Here is a 21,907-nt window from a genome sequence, read left to right as displayed (position 1 = left end):
TCTAATCATAATCATATAGTCCAATAGTGAGGCCTAGTACACGCGTGGTCCCAAAACAATAACACTTAGCCCAATATGGGCCTGGCATACGCGTCACCTCAAAATCAATATCAAATCGGCTCTTTGGCCCAACTGAGTCATTTACCATTCAAGTCTCAGATAATACATATCAGAATACTCAGTTTAACAATGTTACACATAAGCGGCATCAACAACATGTGAGGAATCAAATAAGAAATACTGAGATAGAGATATCATACTCGGATATAGCATCATGACGGAGAATATATGTACAATTAATACAAATAGCTCAGAAACGACAAGAATAACACTATCAAGTCTCAAACAAATAGCACATAGCCTAGACATGATATCTAACATGATTCACAGTTCAAATAACCGAACAAATAGCGAAAACACGGGTATAATAAGACATGATAGCAAAACATGCCCGATAATAGCCTAAAGGCCTCCCCAAACCATGAACACACTGGTGCACGTACACATGCCCATCACCCAGCGCGTACGTCACCCCAATATCTTTCATATAACGTAGTTCCCATTGTTAAATACCCTCAAATCCAAGTTTAGATGTGTTACTTACCTCAAACGCGCGAATCAATACTCCAAAAAGCCATTCCTCCACGAATCGGCCTCCAAACGACTCAAATCTAGTCACAAACAACTTAATATCAACAAATAATGTCGTATGAAACAACTTCAAACAATAAAGTTTCGATCTTTATCAAAGTAAAAAAGTCAACCCAAAAGGTCAACCCTAGGCTCGCACCCCTGAACCCGGTCAAGCTCACAAATTCCGAACACTCATTCAATTATGAGTTCAACTATACCAATTTCATCCAACTCCGACCTCAATTCCACCTTCAAATCCTCAATTTTCATTTTAGGAAGTTTTTACTAAAATGCCCCATTTCTCTAATTCAAATCACCAATTAAATGATAAAAACTAAGATGGAATCATGAATAATGAACAAATCCAAGTAAAAAACACTTACCCTGAACCAAATCATGAAAATTCCCTCCAAAATTGCCCAAAACCTAGCTTTACAACTCAAAATATGATATAATAACTCTAACCCAGATTTTAAACAGTCTGCCCAGTCATTTCCCTTCGCGAATGCGGAAGATGCCTCGCGTTTGCGAAGCATAAATCTCACCAACTGCCAAATCCTCCTTCGCAAATGCGACAAGCTTATCGTGAATGCGATGACCAAATGACCCCAAGCTACGCGAACACAAAGCCTCCCTCGCGAACACGAAGGCCTAAGGCCTGATGCCTGATGCCCCCCCTCCCCCCCCGCCTGCATGCCTTCATCGCGAGCGGCTCCCTGCTCGCGTTCGCGAAGGCCATAACCCTCCAAAGCATCGCAATCGCGGTCACCCATTCGCGAATGCGAAGAAAAGTCCATCAGCCCATCAAGAAGAGCGTTCGCGAACGCGACCCCTATGTCGGAGACTCGACCCCTGTGTCGCGAACGCGAAGAAGTACACACCAGACACTACATCAGCTGTCCAAACATGAAGAAAATGGTCTGAAACTCATCCGCAACACGCCTGAGGACCCAAGACCCCGTCCAATCACACCAACAAGTCCTAAAACACAATACAAACTTACTCGAAGTTTCAAATCAAATCAAACAATACCAAAACCACGAATCACACATCAATTCAAGTCTAATAAACTTCCAACTTCTAAAAGCAATGCCGAACCATATCAAATCAACTCTGAATGACCTCAAATTTTGTATGCAAGTCCCAAATGACACAACTGACCTATCCCAACTCTCTAAACTAAAATCCGAAACCGATATCAATATAGTCAACTCTCGGTCAAACCTAGCAACCTTCCAAACTTTCAACTTTCCAACTTTCGCCAATTTAAGCCAAAATAACTTACTGACCTTCAAATCCAAATCCGGACATACAATTAAGTCCAAAATCACCATACGAAACTATCAGAACCATCAAAACTCTATTCCGGAGTTGTCTACACAAAAGTCAAATTTCTTCCAACTCTTCCAACTTAAACTTCCAACCTTGAGACTAAGTGTCCCAATTCATCCGAAACATACCCGAAACCAGATCAACCACCCCGGCAAGTCACATAACTACAAATGAACATAGAAGAGATAATAAATAGGGAAAAGGGGCTACAATACACAAATCGACCGGCCAGGTCATTACATAGTCTCTTCGATTGATGCCACAAAGTTACCCTATGTGATTAGGTACTGTAGCAAAAAATAATACTGACTTTTCATAAGGGTAGTATATTTTGATAGTTGTGTATTCATCAAACGTCTATGCACTGTACCTTATCAAAGTAGTAAATCTATACATAAAAGAATATAACCTATTGCTAACCTATTGAATATATTATATCCACATGACAAGATGGTTTTTACTATTTTACTGAAAGTAACCTAGACATCTTGGTCTTCTACAGTACTAAAAAATGAAGTATATGCACGTGCAAGTTATGTAGTCAAAACCGAGTTGTTCCAAGGAGAGATCACTAATGATTCTTCTTTCCTGCGAGAATTGGCTGAATTTGCAACCTCCTACTGAAAGCCTCATTAAACAGAAACCGAGTTTGGAAAGCTGAAATTATTGGAAGCCAAGCCAATGAAGATATAGGTGCAAAAAGAACAACACCCATTCCATAGTCATAAGCCCGAGCAAACACCCGAGTGAAGTGCCATAATCCAGTACCTTCAATCTTGGGTCTCACTGCTTGCCCAACCTGAGGAAAAAACAACCATTTATGCAATAAAAAGATTTAAACGAGAAAACAATCGGACAAGCAGAAAGTAGTACAACATCAAGGCTTTTAGGAAGAACATATACCAATATGAAGCCCCAACCAGTTGGTAGAAAAGCTAGACAGCAGACAATCAAGTCTTTCACGGACAGATGACATATGATTGAGAGGGTAATAGTAGTAGCTACAACTCCTAGGAAAATAAAAGCTTTAAACAGCCGGAAAGTTAACTGATGGTTTGCACTTAAAACCCGCCTTCCAATATTCAGCACCTGTGTCATGTTGGAGAATTCATTAAAAAAGTGAACAATGTTAACAAGAAATTAGATACTAGTCAAAACAATGTGAAGAAAGAAGCTTACCTTGACCAAGAGGAAAATAAAAGCAATGACAACCCATGAGAGCACATAGACTAGGAAATTTTTATGGGAGCCGGATATGTCTAGGTGATACACCAGTCCATACTGGTAAAGGAAAAATCTTAGTGAAAGGAGAATCTCAATTAACCGAGAAAATAACCCTGCATGACGAAGATGAGCTTGTTCGTCATTCCACCAAGACTGCCAACTTTTGTCTTGTTGTATCCCTATACCACCTTGCTGATTGATCCACTTGTTCCAATCTTTCCAGTCATCCATTATCTTGCCCCAGTCAAATCCAGAAGGATTAAACAGAAACGGCGCAAACAACCAAGTCAATGACATGAACCATATAGCATAAGTTGTTAAAACATATGCCATGTTGCTCTCGTATGATCGCCTATACAAATCATAAACAATTAATAGAAGCAGAAGTTCAAATCCTTTTATAAAGTGACTCCGAGAGTAAAGTCTATAGTTTTCGGTGAAGCTCGCATGAAAAACCACTACTTTACGACCAGTGGGTCTATACTTGGCACCCCCATGAAGAATTGTTCTGCCATAATAGTGAGATTTTGTTCCGTAGGAAAAAGTAAAGAAAACAGCAGCCAGTTGCAATTGCATGAGAACAAAATCTTTAAGGGCATTAAGATACCCTCGCTCAAGTCCCAACTCTATCACCATTGGTAACCCCGTTAAAAGTCCAAGCTGGATAAATGACTGAGAAGCTAGAGCTGTTTCCAGTGATTTTATGTTTTGCAATTTCGCCTCAATGAGAAGGGCTCTTTGTAGACCACTTAATACCAGGTATAGCTGCCCGTAGAGAAACACATATATCGTAATCACTGATAGCTGCAAAGTTTTGATAACAGGGATTAAAAGAGACATAGAAATCAGCATAGCCAAGTGTATCTCAGGAGACCAAGAGAATATGGAAGCTGAAACGCTTGAATTATTTATAAGAATTACCACTGTAAATTTCTTGATTAAGCAAATAAGGTACTCCCTTGGACTCAGAAAATATCACATAGTCTAACCTACACAGTTAATCAGAGTAAAATGTTTGAATTGATTATTCTATGAGTTTAATAGAAATAATTATTAGAAATACGAAGTAGTTGATTAAGAAGATGTTAGTTTCACGTGTTAAAGCGAACAAGAGTCCAGTTTTCTGTTAAGGACAGAAGGAAAATAGGTCAAGTATTGGATGGAATAATAATAAAATTGCAGCAGTTAAACCAACTCTTCACCGATGCAAAGACTTTACAGAGAACGTCAGAAGTGTCGAATCAGACCACGGTTCCAAGTCGCATACTAATGCTTAGTAAGAAAGTCTAGTACTTAGAGACAGTAAAAAAGGATAAACTCCAAGTTTGACTAAAAACTACTGAGTACTAAGTATTAATAAAGTTGCAAGTGAAGTAATGGTTTATGTTAATTTCACTTGTTGGAGTAAGAAAGAGGTCGCCTTTTTCAAGGACCAAAACAGAAAGCAGGTAAAGCATTTCCGGATGGAGGAAGAGAGAATTGCATCAGTTAAGCCATTTTGATCCCTCACCACGCAAAGATTTTATTAAAAAAGGTTGCAAGTGTGACGAAGCAGGTCGAGTTTCCAAGAAGCTCATTCATGACGTACTAAACAAATTTCATGTTCAAAGACAGCAAAAAGAAGATAAATTACAGGATGTAACATAGTTACCAGGCTGTTGAAGTAGAAGCCAACGGTTGTAAAATAACAAGAGAGCATTCGGAAGAAGTCAAATCTATGACCAAGGCGGTATATATCACGGCTGATTGTTTGTTCGCTGTTTCCATTGGCAACTTTAGCTTCAAACTTTGAAATCTGGTTAAGGCCTACATCACGGCCTTTTCCGACTTGCATGTACTCAAGATACGTGACATATCCCCGTCTCAGAGTTGTGTTAAATCCTACATTACATCAGAGAGTCAAGTGCTTGCTAATCTGTACAACTCTATGATGTTCAAATAAACAATTTGCATTAAGTGGAAAACCTGCAAAAACGTCTTCGCTCAAGTTGATTGTTTTGGATGCTTTGCTAATGCCACCTCTTGTCAAATGAAATACTCGGTCAAACAAATCCGGGTGACCATAATGGAACCTGACCCTGAAATTTTCGATGGAAAAGAAAGTAAAAAATAATATATATAAATTTTTTTTAAAAAAAAGAGAGACAGTTGCTGTAAGCAAACTGAATATATTCTTGTTTTCCTTTATGCAGAGAACAAGAAAAACACAATGTGACTTTTGGAAAGGAATATAGAACTGATCTTTTATCCCCAAAGATTATTTCCTTATTAATCTTTTGATTATTATAACATAACAGTAAGCATGTATAAAATAGGCCGTAAATTACCTGAGTGGATTAGCCAGAAGCCTCTGGCCAATGGTAACAAAACTGGTCTCTTGATAGGACATAAACCAAGCTAAAGAAGAAACACTGCAATCAGAGAAGTGGATGGAAGCTTCTTTAGCATTTAATTCAAAAATTTCTCTTCTTTATTCTTATTTTCTTTTAATATCTATTATCCTCTTTTTAGAGTTAACTCGTTCTGCGTAACAGGCATTAATATTCTCGTTGACAATGTAGTTGATGCAGGAATTCCCAATCCACATGTATAGCTAAAAACAAATGGCACTGGATTCAAATAGCCAACTATGGTAATTCAACTTAGTAAAGTTCAGAACTCAAACTTTAACCCTAACCCAAGAACAATGTGTAAAACTGGCTATCTCCATATTGGAGATTAACAATGAAAAATGAACTCCAGATAACATTCTTACCCCTAACCAAAGCTGGCTATTATATAATTGTATAATCAGGTCAATCCCACAAGCGGGGTCTGGGGAGGGTAGGATGCACGCAGCCTTACCCCTACCCTGGAAGGGCAGAGATATTGTTTCCGATAGACACTCGGCTAAAGAAAAGATGGAAAAATTGTATAATCAGGTCATTGTAATCATAATTCTCAGATGCTGACCTCCCTGTAAATATGTGCTCTCTCATGCCAAGTACCGTAGGATGCCGCCGACCATGGTCTTTCAGGAACTCTTGCAAGATATTTCGTACTTTCAAAGCTTCTTCTAAATAGCTATCCTGTAAGAACAAACTATTAGAACACATATATGAGATTATTCTTTTTTCTTTTTCCATAAAATGAAGGCTGATGAATACCTGGTTCATGTCAATGGTTTGGAGAGCTTCACCACGTGTGAAAATTATGGAATGATTTTGATTTTCCGGTTTCCCCTCTCCAATATTTGGTGGGCCAGGAAGCTTTATGCGGTATACTTCCTATAACAGTTGACAAACAATTGTAAGGATAAGATAGACCATTAACAGACAATGTTCATTCTGATTAATTAAGGTACCTTATTCACCTCAAATAGAAGTACCTACATCAGAAGAATTTGAAACTAAAAGGCCTAACCAAGTGAAGAAAAGGACAGACTAGGGATATTCACCCTAAGAATAATAACATAGGGAAAAAGAAAAATTTCTTATTGTTTTTCTAATTAGGAATATTCACCCTAACACATTAGAGTATATATCCTTCACAAGTTTCCAGACTTCAAATCTATTAAACAACTTAATAGACTAGAACGATCAAATTAAAATTGTCTTATGCAAGTCCAAAAGTATCACAAGTAAAAGTAAAACTGGAAGGAGGTGATATAATCTCATCCTTTTCTGACATATTAACTACATATACTCTTTTGATAAAAGCCAACTATTAACTTTGAGACTCTTCAACTAACACCAGCAATACAGCATGCAGGAAATCACTTGTCCTTGACCCTAGTAAAATGCCACAGAATATGGATACAAAGATATACAAATTCCATTAATGATCATGAAAACCCGGGGATAACAAATTATTTCCTATCCGACAAGCATGGTGGAATTACACTTTCTTGAAGCGATGTTTCTATTTAATATATTCAACTGCTGAGATATTTCTTTTTCATACCTGGTCAAAACCGTTAACAGCTTTAACTAGAATAGATGAATAAACTTTTCGCGGCTTGTCTGCCGTAATTTCTTCTTTCTCCTCAACATAAGCAACACGCAAGGAAGGGTACCTTTAATTACCCAAAAAAAGGAAGGAAAGGGTACCTTTCAGCAATACATCCACAAAATAACATTTCTAAATTGCTTAAAAACTTCTATTCAAGTACAATAATGTCCAGAATGAAGTTTCATCGAAAAAAAGCACCTTATCATCAAATCAAGTATGTCTTTGGCCTGAGGGTCGCCAGAGTTCTTCTGTGATCCATATATTTGACAAGACACAACATGTGTAAATTTCATGTCTGCTAAGGCTTCAAGTTGAGCTGATAATGTATCATTTTTCTTCTCAATTGCATCATAACCTTGGAGGATATCTGGGGAAAGATAGAAAATGCAAACAACGTCCTCTTTAGTCAAATATGGGGATGGGGTGAAAAGCAAAACATCTGAATTGTTGTTTTGACAAACCATCATCCTCAGCCATGTCAAGAAAAGCTTGCAACTTCAGCGCTTTCCTGTAATACATCATTCCTCGGACTGTTTTGTTGAAAGAAAGAAAACAGAATAAAGAACATCTCTAGTAAGAACAGAGTTTAGATTTACACTTTTTATGGAAATCACATTTAAATGAAAGATTATTCCACCTGTTCTGCTTAGAGTTTGCCCTCGGAAAGAAGCCCAATTTCGTTCTTCTTCCTCGAGTTCATCATTAGATTCATCTGATCTTTCCCTTTCCATGCGCTCCAAAAAGTTTTCCCATTCATCTGACAATATATAATTAAAATTAAGATTTAATGAATCACAATTGGACCTTAACTTATGAGATGGAAAGAGCTCTCTCTCCCTCTCTCTCCCAATCTCTAAAGTCACAGATAAGTTTTGTGGTAGCAACCTGGAAATATGTTTTTCAAATAGAAAAGGATAGCGACCCCTTGTTTTGTTGAATTGAGCTCCTTCTTTGAAAATTTAACTTCCTCCATGTAGTGTGGAGTTAAAACACTGTGAGATAAACAAGTTTCATAAGTTGATATATTGATGAAATCTGTTTACAAGAATAGTGAGACTCTCATCTTAAACTGTTGTGCTTGACAAGTTCAATTGATTTGTCAGCTTTAGGTGAAACAGGAAGAATTGAGACAGCATTTTGATATCCGAGAAATTCCCTAGGGCCAGTGGCATGGTTTGAAACTCGGTGGATAATGGGCCCATCCTCTACCCTTCTCCACTTAAATATCAGGATTTTATCTGCAACAAGGTTTGAACCTGTGATGTGCACCTAATCCACACATCACACGATGCGCTTTTGTATACATATTTATATTAGTTTTATAACCATCTCTTTATTTTGAAGAAAGATCTTTTGGTCCTTAACGAATTTTTGATCTCTAGTGGACCTTGATCATCTAGCAGAGAAGAAAGAACAGATGGAACTTGCAGTTCCCAAAAAATCCTTCCACTTTTCTACAGAAACAAAGGATTAAACATCTACTCAGATTCTATGAACAGCTGGGGAATTGAATAACCAAAAAGGTGTCAGAAACATGAGAAAGGAAAAGGTCCCAAAGAACCAATATTTCTTTACGCTGTTGAATATCTTTTTGATCAATCACAATGCGATATTTCAAATTTCTCATTACTAACAGAATCCAAATATCTTTAATGACAAGATCCTTTATACTACCTGAACTAGATCTTGTGCAATTATATTGAATGTTTGACTGATAAACTTGGTTTTTTGACGAAAAGGTTGGTCCTTGTTTACTATCGAAATTTTGTCCAACCAAAGCATTCTCTATATGTTTTTTCCAAAAATCTTATTTGATTGGGTTCTTCTCCCAACTAACGAGGAGATCTTGGTGGCATGTCCAAGAATGAAATTGAACATAGTTTTTGCAAAGAAATAGCACACTCGTTTCTCGAGAATTGATGAGAAACATGCTCAATATCATTTGATTGAATAGCTGAACCAGATACTTGTTGTTTGAAGAAAAAAAAACCTTCCACTACGATTATTTCCTTTCACAAAAAGCAGACATGAGATAAGAAATTTAAAGTTACGCTAAGAGTTCAAAGTGACAAAAATATTAAGCAAATGTGATGAAATCTGACCTGAATGATAACATGTTCCGCACCTTTGGGGCATTAGGCATGTTCATAAACAGAGAAGTGGCGAAAAAGGAAATCCGCCTGCGAGCCTCCAAGTTGGTAGGTATACCCAGTGCTTTATCTTCTACAGTAAGCAGTAAACGGAACCGCTTGACCTACCATTGAAATTAAACAAGTCGCCATAAACGCAATGGGTTTGTGTAGCTATGCATATGTTTTTAGTTAGAGGGAAGTTCGTGGATGAAAAAAAGATGAACCTTTCAGATATAAGAACTTGCATATACAAGAGTAAGAGAAAGATAAGTAGTAAAGTGAGTTGCAGCACCTTTTCCATTAAAGAACCACTATCTGGCAATGGAAAATGGATTGAATGCTTAGATGCAAACAGTGGTGGTTCAATCCAACTGAAAAGTTCAGCGACCTCTTCCCCACTTTGCAGGTGAGCATAAAGTAACTCCATTGTTCTACAACCATGCAGGATGATTAGACACACAACAAATATAAGAATCTTATGACTTGAAATTCTTCAGCCATCTAACCTTGATTCATTTAACATCAAATCACTTATTACGAGCTCAAAGATATCTTGAAGTGCCAATACGACTTTGTTATGGTGGCTTTCATTTCCCTCAATCTTGATATACCGATTTGCGTCAATATGGAAATCGTGAGTGGGACAAATGAAGAAATTGGTAATAGTAAAGGAGCAAAAGGTTGATGTTTGCGTGCAAATTTACCAGAAGCTCAAGCAATGTAATACACTTAGCACTTAGAACCGGTAATTCACTCATCTTCAAGTCCTTGAGAAGTGTTGATCTTTGAATACATTCCTCAATCTCATCTAATATACCAGAAATGACCCTGAAAAGTGGACAACCATGCCATGAATTGGGACTCTAAAATAGAGTAAAAATGCAGAAAGTGTTGTCCGCAGTATTGGTATCAATATTAAATTGCATTTGAAATAATATAGTCTGTACAACCTTCTCTCAAGGTCACCAACAACAAGAATTTCGAGGATGTATTTCAGTGATTCATAACACTCTGTCACAACCATGTACATGTACGTGTCCTTCTTTATTGTTCTTAAAAGCACTTCATCCTTTCCCTCAAAGTCTCGTGCAATACTTAGTGCTTTCGAAAGCTACCAAAAGACGGAGAACAAGTCAAAACAATAATGAATAACATGCAAGCTAATGTAAAATTAGACAAAGCTCCAAGCTTAACATGGTACCTTATCTGCTAAAAGAAAAACAGGCCAACAAACTCGACCAGAGAATAATTCTGAAAATACAGGCATTTTCATCAAATCCATCTCCCTGTTGTCAGTTATTACAGAGTTCTTAGCTTTTTAGTAAAGAACATCATGTCCACATAAGCTAGAAAGAAATAATTCTTTTTTTTTAATCGGGATAGAGCTAGAGAGAAATAATTAACCTGTCACTTATCACGTCCTCCTCCCGGAAGCTATTGATGATTTGGTTCCATACAAGAACAAACTTTACAACATTGTTCTTTTCCCTTTCTGAAAAGTGAAAGTTCTGCCAAACGGAACTCCAAAGGGATGAGATAGAGAATTTTAAAGAATTGGAAAGTAAACTTAAAAAACCAATTGTAAAAACCTTTTGGAACGTCAGAGGGATGAGCCAATTCTTTAGAATGTTTCCAGTATCTTTTGCTTGGGGTGGGACAAGACGAGCATTGAAAGCATCAGGTAACGTGTGAAATCTACTTCTCAGCATTCCTAGCGTCCGAATCTGTGGTGAACAAAAGATATGAGAGTATCCATATAACGGTTTAAAATTAACTAAAAATAACTCACCTCACCAAGATGGTGGAGGATTCCATACACTCCGCCAAAGATGGAACAGTAAACAGAATACCAGATTTGTGCATCCATGAAATATACCTGAAACAACAACAAATTCAGCACAGAAGAGATTTATGTAAACAAAAGAAAATGAAGCTTCAGAAAGATACGATGAAATCTTAATAGACCTTACAAGTACAATTGGAGCCCATATAGCAGCTATTGCTCCAGCATTGCTCTTGACTAAATTGGAAGAAATCATTCAGAGGATTTACAATCTACACTCTTCAGCTACTTAAGAAGATAAAAGGTTAGACATTACCTTTAGGGAAAAGCTCGTGCCAGTCATAATTTTTCACCCCGATTGCCATGATCTGTCTTGTAGGTGATATAAGTGGTTTTATCTGGATATTTCATGAAAAGTTAACATGAGCTTGTGGGAAAAGATTTCTACACAGGTTAATTGAAAAGATGTTTCTTCCCAAGTCTTTCAGAGCAGACAAATAAACATATCCTGTTGAATGTTAAAGAATTTCTCTACAAGTCAAGGACTTGGGATTTGCACATAATTTTAACGTTAGTTGGTAACATCATTGTAAAGAAGGGATATCAATTTTTGCATCTGATAGTATGCTGTTCAATTGCAACTTTCAGAAAATCAAATTGTAAGGCCCTATTTGCTATAACATAAGATGTTTCCGACAGAAAATATATTCCTTGGGAATAGTTCCACTAGAGAAAATCATTTCCCACGTCAATTTCAGTGTCTCATTGGATACAAAAGTTGATAAATGTGATAGTGGAGGAGGGTGGGCGTCGAACATGGGCTGGAGGCATCGGGTGATATTTTAAGATCAGTAAGGAGCACAAATAATGTTTTACAAGTTGTTAGCAACAAAGTATATGGATCAGGAATCAAGGAGTTGGACTAGAAACTGACTTATGCAAAATGACGTAAATCATTTACCTTTATTTGGTGAAAATATTTTCCTTAATAGTTTTAGAAATGAATAACTTTATCAAAGGAAGGATTATTCTTAAAAACATTATACATCATACCAAGAAGAGGTAAAGCAATTATTGCAGGATAGCGCAGTAATGTTATTCAACTCATTGTTCAGATAAAGAGTGTCGAAAACTCAGATGATATTGACCATGTGTTCTTTTAGAAAATACAGCACAACTACAACTACTATGCCTCATCCCAAGCTAGTTGGGGTCGGTTGTATGAATCCTCATTATCATAAATGCTCTGTTTTGGTCCATAATATTTCAGTACACTATACTTCAGGATTATCTAACACTAGAGGTTCTCTAATATACTCTAGTAGTTATATCTCTATTATAATAAGAGTCATCTAATAAGCACTAGTCTTCTAGACAGACAACACTAACATACTAAAAACTTTGGGTAGACAATATATAAGAAACTCATAAACATTCATAAAATAAACTTATTTTCTGATTCACTGCTCATGCATTAAAAAAAAGGGACATGTCAATGATCTAATTAGTAATACTAGCTTGTAAGCCAAAAATAAGGCTTAGAACCACTCACCTCAAACGCGTAGCTAAATATGAATTTGCTTATTAACAAGAGCATCCAAAAAATGGTATACCTAAAACCAGAAATAAGGCTTAATGAGGAACCCATCAAGAGAATACTTAAAATAATAAAAAAGGCTCAGAGTAGGTACATAGGATATACTTTAGAAGGGAGACTTGGCTTTCTTGCATTCCTCGGCCAACATATAGCTTAGGCTGCATTTTGAATACAAAAACTCAACACTGACATATAATGAATAAGAAACACATACCATTAAGTAAGATGAAAAAGCACTTTGCTTTGTCAGAACTCTTTTAGGTCATAGAATTATAGGTCAGACCAACATGATATTGACTTTACTCTCAAAATACTAAATATGAAGTTCAAGAAAGAAACACCTTATTCATGCAAATCCTGTTTGCAAATCTCATGATAGGATTAAGATTTGGTCAACATAAGATGAGATGACTGGATATTTTTTATCGTTACTTCTATTTTATTCTTCAAATTTCTTTTGCAGTCTGGTGATTTATCTGCTCAAATAGTTGGCAATTGATATGCAGTTAAGCTCAGATATCTTGTAGATTCCAGAAAACATTCATGAATTAGTCCTAAGCAGGCTGAAAAATCAAAAGAAGCTGTAGCAGGACAAACGATAATAAACAGTATGTATTGCAACCCTAAAATATTTAGAATCTTTGACTGCATTGCTCCAACACATTTGTGCAGGCTAGGATCAGGACACTGAAGGTTTACCTGAGTCCACCAGGATAAGAACATGCATATCCGGTAATTGGAGGTCTCGATATACTTTCCAACCACAGGCACAAAAAATAGAACCATGTCAATTGCATTGGTCATCAAGTAGAATGCAACTGCTACCATATAGGAAGAATAGCACCACTCTCCAAGCCAACTCCCACTTTGCGTTGAATAACAAGTATATTTTCTACGAGAACTAGCATAATATATGGGAAGAATGATGGTCCACATCATAGCAACAACCACCCTCAGCACATGTTTCAGAGTTTGATTGGGGTCCACTGTACATCGAGCTTTCCATGTAAAGATGATATCAAGAATAGCTGCAAGAATGAGAATCTTCACTCGTTTTGTCTTAATTTATGATAGGCAGGTAGACAATAAAATAAATCAAATAAGAAAAGCAGTAGACAATAAAAGAGACCTAGTGGTCCTAGCCAAAATATTTGCTCACCAATATACATAGGCGCTTGGAGATGACATTCTGATGCTTAAGACCAAAACTAACTATACATGGAAGAGTGACCATTGCAATTTTGGAGAACTAAAATAGTCATGAAAGATTATTTAACAGTGAACTGGGAGGAAACATTTTATTCAGGAAGAAAAGGAAACCGTATTTTCAAGATAATTTAAATCTTGGACAAGATAATTGCTCTTCATAAGAACCACCAAACAGGTTGTTGTACTCAAATAAAAACTCATGGGGAAGCAGCTTACAAAAGTAGACATCTTTAAGAGACATTAGCATTTAAAGAGATTATGGTATGAAACTAAGTCTTTCTTATAGCCATTGAAGTAATACCTTCATAGACAATATCCCACATTCATTAGTTACCAGTCTAAAGCACACAATCACACTCTATTAGCTATAGAGTAATGCCCTTCAAAAAAAAACTATCAGTTCCCAGAGAATCCCACTTATTGACAAAAGAGTGCCCGTTCTAATAATAAAAGTTCAAAGATATTTGAAAAATAAGAAAAAAGTAACTTCACTGGGTGCCAACATGCTGATATGGAAAGTTTAGGCGCGTCCTGAGATCTCTACTTATGAGGTAGTCAAAATGCCATAATGCAATCACTTCTGTCCTAAAATAGTTCTGTACCTTACGGGAACCACTTATATTCAAGTAGATATTTACAATCTTACCTTTGTTTTAGACTCACTATATTGTGTTTCTAGCACTTCTTAGATTAAACTCTAATAGATTTCTCCAAATCATGTCATACCATTTACAAGTTTAATAACCGCTGATGTGATAAAGATACTCATAACATCCTCGAGTACTGTTGCATCAAAGACTTGTAGAGGAGAATCCAAATCGTGAGATGCCATAATTATCATTGCCTAAAAGAAAACAGGCAAGAAAGGAAGAAAAGGAATTTAGTAACCCGGCAAGAATGTATACTTAAGCTATTGTTAATATCTTCTCTTTCCAAACACACCTGAAGTGATAGGATAAAAAAGCTCCACATTCTGTCAAAGCTTCTGAAAATCTGCCAAAATGAGCGGATTTCTACAAAACTCATCTTCCCCAGCCACTTTGGTTCCCGCACCTCATCCACTAGGATCTGAAGATCACAAAATGAAACTGTAATTCTGAAATTTCAGTATCTTAAACATTGGAAAAAACAACTGATTTGCACATGATTAGTCCTGGTGTTGCAACAAAGCTCAACATTTCATTGTAAAAGGCGGACAAGTAAGTTGTAGAGAGCAAATTACTTGTGTCCCCACTAATACAGAGAATCTTTAAAGCTAATATGTCACCATGCTCAAACACATAACAAACAGGAATACCACACATTGATATACAGAAGGCTGTATCATTGAAGGAGAAAAGCAAATTTATCCCTTCCCATAGACTTTAGGCAGTCGAAAGGTTTTAAGCCCAAGTATTTCTTGATTCAGCAGAAAGAGTAAAGTGGTAACGAAACAAATACGAGATACATTAAGATAAAACGCAAACTTGCATTATCAATGAAACGACAGGCCACTTTCTTCTGTCTACATACATTATTTGGTATAATTTGAAATGTCTAAAGTGTATCTTACCCCCATTTCTTCATCTTCATTAGCATCCTTTTTGTTGCCTTCTTGGTTGGCAACAGAGGCCTTTTCTTTTCGAACTTTGAGATTACTTGGAGATCCTATACAAAAGAAATCATGGTCCAGGCGCATGGGCCAACCTATTTGAAAACAATCTGGAGACCTGGAAAGGCGAAGCAACCAGCGCATCATATAAACTTCCTGGCATATATTTAGGAGTCCCTCAACTGAAATATAGGATTGGCATAGAGAGAGAGTTAGCTCTACCAAAAGAACTCATTCAGATCATCATAGTTCCTCCATGTCGAGTGATCAGCTGTTCCATTTCTGCTTTTCATTGCTTCCTTAAGTGTTTCACAGATAAGGTTAGAAACTGAAATTGCAGAGATCAAAGGTAAATGCATGTCCAAACTTTAAAGTACCTTATATATGACATCATACACTGGAGACACTACGTTGTTCAGAAAAGATTCTGAATTTCCCTGGTAAGCTGGCATGAGTTTTTCTTCAGTTGTCATGCTTACAGCACCAATTAGCATGCTGTGCAACTCATATGCCATCTGCAAGAGAGAATATATTTGTTGTATTTCAATCTCCAAATGAATGTTGAAGCTTAAATCATGAATCAGGACTGCAGATGCAAAAACATATAATGGTGAAACTCTATTCTTCTGTATCAAGGATCAATGTAGATCCATCACTTTTGTAGCTTAAGTCTGGCAGATGGCTGATCATGTCCGCCTAACTCATCATAGTAAGTGACAAAATATCACTGACCATGAGCACGGGGCCAAATTTAGCATCGAACTTTATAGTGATAAAGATCAAACAAAACAAAACCCACAACAGATGCTTCTACGAGCGCTTCTCTTTTGTTTACTAATACCAAGAAAGTAAAGAATCAATTCTCAAACAAGACTGAGAATAAGAGGGAGGATAGTGTAAATGTTTTCTTTTCACACTTTGCCACCAACATTTTCTTGGCGTGCAATTTTGCAGTAAAACATTGCAAGAAAACACTTACCATCCATTTCCAAACTATTTTCACCTCCACCTATTCTTATTTCTAACCAAATTTAGATAAATAGCTGAATTATAGCTATGTCTCATCTATTCATCAAATTTCCAGAACCTCATCTCTAGCTTAAGAAATTAATTAGACATCCCTTCTCCTAAAAATCAGGTCAATGATGGAGCAACAAGCAGTTAGACCGTCCTAAATTATTTCTTTTCTTTCTTTGCGGCACTGTACACTTTTTGTAGGGTTAGTCTTCAAACTAATAAAAGAACTTAGGCATTAAACTTCACTAAGTCAAAAAGGACATGGACTGATTATAGAAAATTCACTGGATGAAATATCCTTGAATACTTGCTTATTTCCTTTCTTTAGATCTTTTAGAATCTGTTTTAAGTTTAGTATTGGAAGATACAGTAATTTACATCAATAAGAAGAAAGGTTAATGTCATTAGCCCATTATGCGGTTATTTCTGTGAAAGTTTTAATCAAGATCTTTCTTGTAAGGCAAACGCGCACTAACCTAACAGCACAGCATGCGGAAAAATCTCTCACCTTATGAAGGTTGCTTTAAAGAGGAAAATAGAACCAACAACATAAATTATCTAAATTTTATTTGAACCTCTGAAGACAGCTTGTATTAAATATTGGTATATGGTAATAATTCAGAGTAAAACTACTTTCCCTGCAAGTCAATTCTTATATGGAGTCACTTTTACAGAAATGGTATAAAGTGTCAGCTTACATGGTGAAATATGTAACACAGGCATTCTGGCATAAATCTTAAATTAGCAGCCTCTCCCCATATCAGAAGATAAAGACCTATATACAGAAGTTTGTATTGCTGAGCCTCCTGTTTCAAATATGGAACCCTGAACAGTGACGAGATAACGAAAAAGCTGTTAGAGAGTGAAGTGAAGTAAGAAGAGAAATAACAACTTCCACTAAGCAGCAGGAATTTGAATTCTATGGTTCTGTCACAGACTATCTTACCTAATATTGCTTTTTCGTCCCAAAAATTTGCACCAATCTGTATAATTTTTAAAAAACTTCTTCATCAGCTCATCAACGGCAACATCCCCTAGCTAATACCAGGAAAGCAAGCATAACATAGCTGATTAAATTGACACCTTAACTAGAAAGAGCCAGGTAATACTTGTACTGCACCTTGGGTACTAATACTTGCTTCTGAGTCTGCCGAACATGCGCATTAGCAAGTAATAAAATTAAATGCTCTCTCTGATTGGCTACATTTCCTTCCTGACAAGAGAAAGGTGATTTTAATTATTGATGCCATAGACAGGGAGGATAAAATGCTTAAATTGAGAAGTGCGTAGGAACTGATTTTTCCAGCTTTGATAACCTTGATACAAACAAAATGTACAAAGAAGAAATGGTGATTGAACAGAGAATTTATGAACTGAAATGCAATAGAGAGGTTAATACTTGAAATCCAAAGCAAAACTGGAGCCAATTGAACAAATCCAGGTTGGTTGTGTGTTTTCGACAATCTTCCAGGAAAGGCAAACCACGAACATCACGAACTGCTGCAACCGCAACTTTAATCTGTGGAATATTAAGCTCATTATTATAGCTGTCACACAAAAGGAAAGAAGACAAAATTGCCCAATAGATAGGCTTTTTTCACCTAACATGGGAAAAAAGGGGAAGCAATTGCTACACTCAAAACCATTTAGCCAGTTAAACTCATATAATTATCTATACATACCTCAGGGAGTTGCATGATTGCATGATGAATTCCTCCTTGATCAAGAGGAAGAATGTTATACGACACAAAGAGTTCAGATTTGGCATCACGACTCTCACTCCCAGCTAGAGCCTAATAAGAAGACACATAGAAGGTTCTATTAGCATGCAACCAAGATTGAGCTAACCAAAGTAATAAGAGAAGGAAATCACATAAACAAAACCTGAACACCTGCTGCTCTGGAAACTGTATCCGATACTTCAAACAACACTGAAGCAATGGCACGTGCTTTAGTCAGCCTTTCTCTGTGCAAGTAGAGAACATGATACGGTGATTCTACGGACATTAGCGCTCTTGGTGCCAAAGATAAACCCTGATAGAGTGGAATCATTACCTATTTTCTAGATGACTCTCTGCACCATATTTGATGATGTAGTCTTTATACTCACGATAAGCACGTCTAAGTTCACGTAAATCAGTCTTTTCCTTCCTTTTCCTGAGAGTAACTTCTTCATCCTATAGTTCATAGAATTAGACAACATGACAATTCAATAGCATGGATCTAGATAGAAATAAAGTACCGGGAAACTATTACAAAAGCTATTAACTCTGCTCAAACAGTTGAAGATGGTAGGTCCGGAATGAAATGAAATGGTGCTAAATGTAGACTTGAAAGTTCATATTGCAAGTTACAAACAAAGAACTGAAGCAAATTTTGAGATTGGCATTTCAAGGTCTGGTATGGACTATAAAAGAGGACTTGGTCCAATAGTTTCTGCTTTAGAACAAAAAAGTGAAGTTTCTGTTTAGAAATTCAAATGCAGATTATGAGTATAAACTACCAATCTTAGATTTTCCAGAATACGTTTTTCTTTTCTCCTCTGAAAGCTTTTTACTAGTTCAAGTCACTAATGACGTTAAAGATGACAGGGAATCCTGCAGCTCTATTTCAATACAGCTATATTTACATTCAGATTGAGTAACTGTCCTTTCTGAAGATAGATTGTACCTGTTCAAGCCGTTGAAGAAGAGCAGTTTTAAACTGCCGTACTCCTCGACCATTCGAATTCCTGTCCAAGTTATGCGCTACTTCAAAAGCATGAAAACGACCTGCTTAAGAAATCTGGATTAATCACTTATCACTGAAAAGAAAATAAGTAACATTAACAAAAAGAAGAAGGAAAGAATGAAATGAAAATAATTAACTATATTTGTTTCGGCACGTTCATTTCCTCTGTACATTATGGTTGTATGGATGAAAAAAAGAACTTTTAACGCACACACTACTCTTCAATTTTTCATTTCTCAAATTTTTATCCCTAAGATAAAAACTAGAAAAGCAAATACTGTTTTTGATGTGCATAATTTCAGTAATATAAAAATGTTTCTTACCACAATGTAGTTCAAAGAACCTCCTTGGTGCAGGAAAGAAAAATACATGGTTGAAGGGAGAATCACAGACAGTTAGAAGAACCATTAGACAGCTATTTTCCAGATGAGTTGAAATTCTCCAATTTTGACTAAGTTTATGGTCAAACGGGATAACAAAAAGTGGTGGACATATTATCTAAGAAAAATGTATTGGTAAAGTTGAATTGGAAAATGAATCTAACTTGTTGCTACTTGAATTTTTTCGAACACACACTATGCACTTGTAATCCTAATTGAATTTTGTGCACCGACTAATTTTTTTTAAACTATAAGTATTAAGCCCGATAGTAACATGGAAAATAGTTCATGCGTTCGAGCCATGGAAACAATCAGTAATGCTACCAGACTGCCCTTTTAGTAATATGGAAAATAGTAGAAATAACCTATTATTAACTAGTTATTTCCCACGTGCAGAGACCTGGGATCGATTCTCTCACCAGCAGCCTCCTCAGTTAGAGTGAGCTTGCCTAGTACGGTTTATGATTTGCGAGCTATTGCACAGTGAATAAGTTACCCAGTGCGCACCTGAAGGGTAGCGGCGGCTGGTTTCCTGGGAATTTTCCAAAAAAAAGAATTGCATTGATAGTGCAAAAACTACTAACTTGCTAGTGTATATAACTTAAATCTAATTCTAAAACGACCTCTCCGAGTTCATTGAATTATCAACCCATGACTGAAAAGAATAACACACTGCCATTTTTTAAAACTATAACAGCAAAACAAGCAATCACAGAGGAAGAATTAGATAAAGCCTTACAAAGATAAGCCACACGAGGCTCCTCTGACTCAATAAGATTAGCTACTCGAAGAAATCTTTGAATTTCTGAAATCAAAGTCACTGGCAATTTCTCACTGTCAAAGGGCTCAGGCACATGATCTCGCCCGAAAGTGATTGATCTAGTGAAGGGTCTTTCATTGCTTGTAGTATAACCTCTTCTGCTGGTACTAGCAGCAGTAGAAGAAGTACTTTCTTGAATGGGTTCTGCAAGTACAATTTCTGCCATTTTGTGGAAAGCCAAGAAACATTTGGGAATGCAAAGGAGAAATAATGCATGAGTTTGAGAGTATAAAAATAGGATCTTGAGTGTATATACATGTTGTTTGGTTTGGTATCAACAAAGTGTGATTTTGCTTTTTGGTTGCTTTTGGGAATGTGATCTTTTTCACTTTTGCTTTTGATGCTGTATTGTGTTGTGTTTTCTGTATCTTTTGGACTGTGGAAATCAAAAAAGGAAGTTGAATCAACTTCTTGGCGGGTATTTTAATGTTAAAAAAAGCTAACAAATGGGACCCAACAAACCCATTGTTCACTTGGTTAAGGCATGACATAACATAACATAAAGAGACCATTCAGTTTTTTACAAGAAACTTAACCCTAGGTTTTTGTAATTAGGTTAAGATAAACTCAGCTTTGTTTAGTTTTTATAATGTCTCTCTTTGTCAAGTCAACTTTTAGGCAAATTTATTAGTATACATAGTTGAAAACTACATAGAGAAGAAACGTCACGACTCATCCCTTTGTACGAACTTGTAGAATGTTGGGGGCTTTAATTTAACTTACACTGCAAGATTATGAAACATAAAGGAACTTTGCAGTTTTCCAAAAACTAGGATGATCCTTTGCATTCTGAGGTTGGTCTAGCCCCGTCAATAAAAATGAGCAAACACCAATTGTTAAGTAAATTATTTTCATACGCTTAAGCTTTGATGGACAAAGCTATTCGATACTGATAGAAGGTGACAAATACTTACTGAAGTAATCGAGATGCTTATAAACTGGTCGAGACACAATTGTAATATTATTTTTTTGGCAAGAACACCACCGTAATATCCTTTCTAATGTTTCTTGATTTTATTATGATAAGAGTTTAGCTACTTCACTAGTGAAGTCTTATGTTTTGGCAGAGCTACTTTAATTGTTCACTATAGAAGAAGCCATACATCAAATTTATGGCTTACAAGTTGTCAGCAAACAAGTACTAGGAAAGATCTGTTGTTAAGCGATAAAGACTAGGCTTGAAGCAATTAAGCAAAGTTAAGTAAAGGGAAAACCTTTATTTGGGTGGAAAAAGCTTCACCTCCCTTTTTCTTTAATACAGACTAACTCCAAATAATTGACAGGAAAGTGGGGGGTGCGTGTGGGGTATTCAGCTTTAACCTTTTAAAAGGTCATGAGACTAATTTTTTTTGCAACTACTGTAAAAAAGAAAAATAATTACAGATTTCTCTCTGATAGGCCATGAGGCAATCAAAAAGTATTACTAGTAGGCATTGGAAAAGTACCTTATAATATGACTGCCTTTTGCT

The 21,907-nt window shown here is 36.4% G+C and overlaps 1 protein-coding gene across 4 annotated transcripts; it reads right to left on the bottom strand.

Moving 5' to 3' along the window:
* Positions 1-2,275: 2,275 nt before the first annotated feature.
* LOC107780972 (putative callose synthase 8) lies at positions 2,276-20,724 on the bottom strand. Of its 4 annotated transcripts, XR_012701751.1 has the most exons (42): positions 20,358-20,724; positions 19,179-19,279; positions 18,564-18,685; positions 18,393-18,474; positions 18,191-18,301; positions 17,908-18,027; positions 17,629-17,721; positions 17,455-17,546; positions 17,207-17,333; positions 15,869-16,006; positions 15,714-15,790; positions 15,453-15,609; positions 14,843-14,968; positions 14,627-14,744; positions 13,391-13,719; positions 12,797-12,849; positions 12,647-12,707; positions 11,411-11,492; positions 11,282-11,331; positions 11,101-11,187; positions 10,901-11,035; positions 10,716-10,819; positions 10,513-10,597; positions 10,262-10,422; positions 10,016-10,139; positions 9,818-9,912; positions 9,604-9,742; positions 9,282-9,433; positions 8,065-8,171; positions 7,817-7,936; positions 7,641-7,709; positions 7,378-7,546; positions 7,132-7,243; positions 6,336-6,455; positions 6,142-6,257; positions 5,517-5,600; positions 5,155-5,267; positions 4,841-5,070; positions 4,111-4,178; positions 3,145-3,993; positions 2,869-3,054; positions 2,276-2,764 (listed from the first exon to the last, which is right to left on the bottom strand). XR_012701751.1 is itself a non-coding variant. In XM_016601596.2 (41 exons), the coding sequence occupies exons 1-41, from the start codon at positions 20,602-20,604 to the stop codon at positions 2,537-2,539; spliced, it is 5,871 nt and encodes a 1,956-aa protein (XP_016457082.1). In that variant the 5' UTR covers positions 20,605-20,716; the 3' UTR covers positions 2,276-2,536. The 4 variants fall into 4 exon arrangements, 3 of the variants coding, with proteins under 3 accessions (XP_016457082.1, XP_016457080.1, XP_075092154.1); XM_016601596.2 differs by lacking the exon at positions 4,111-4,178 and having other exon boundaries at positions 11,106-11,187; positions 11,277-11,331; positions 20,358-20,716; XM_016601594.2 differs by lacking the exon at positions 4,111-4,178 and having other exon boundaries at positions 20,358-20,715.
* Positions 20,725-21,907: the final 1,183 nt, after the last annotated feature.

The sequence above is a fragment of the Nicotiana tabacum genome, chromosome 2 (assembly GCF_000715075.1).
Source record: "Nicotiana tabacum cultivar K326 chromosome 2, ASM71507v2, whole genome shotgun sequence".
Classification (NCBI taxonomy): Eukaryota; Viridiplantae; Streptophyta; class Magnoliopsida; order Solanales; family Solanaceae; genus Nicotiana; species Nicotiana tabacum.
This window is presented reverse-complemented; position numbering and strand designations above follow the sequence as displayed.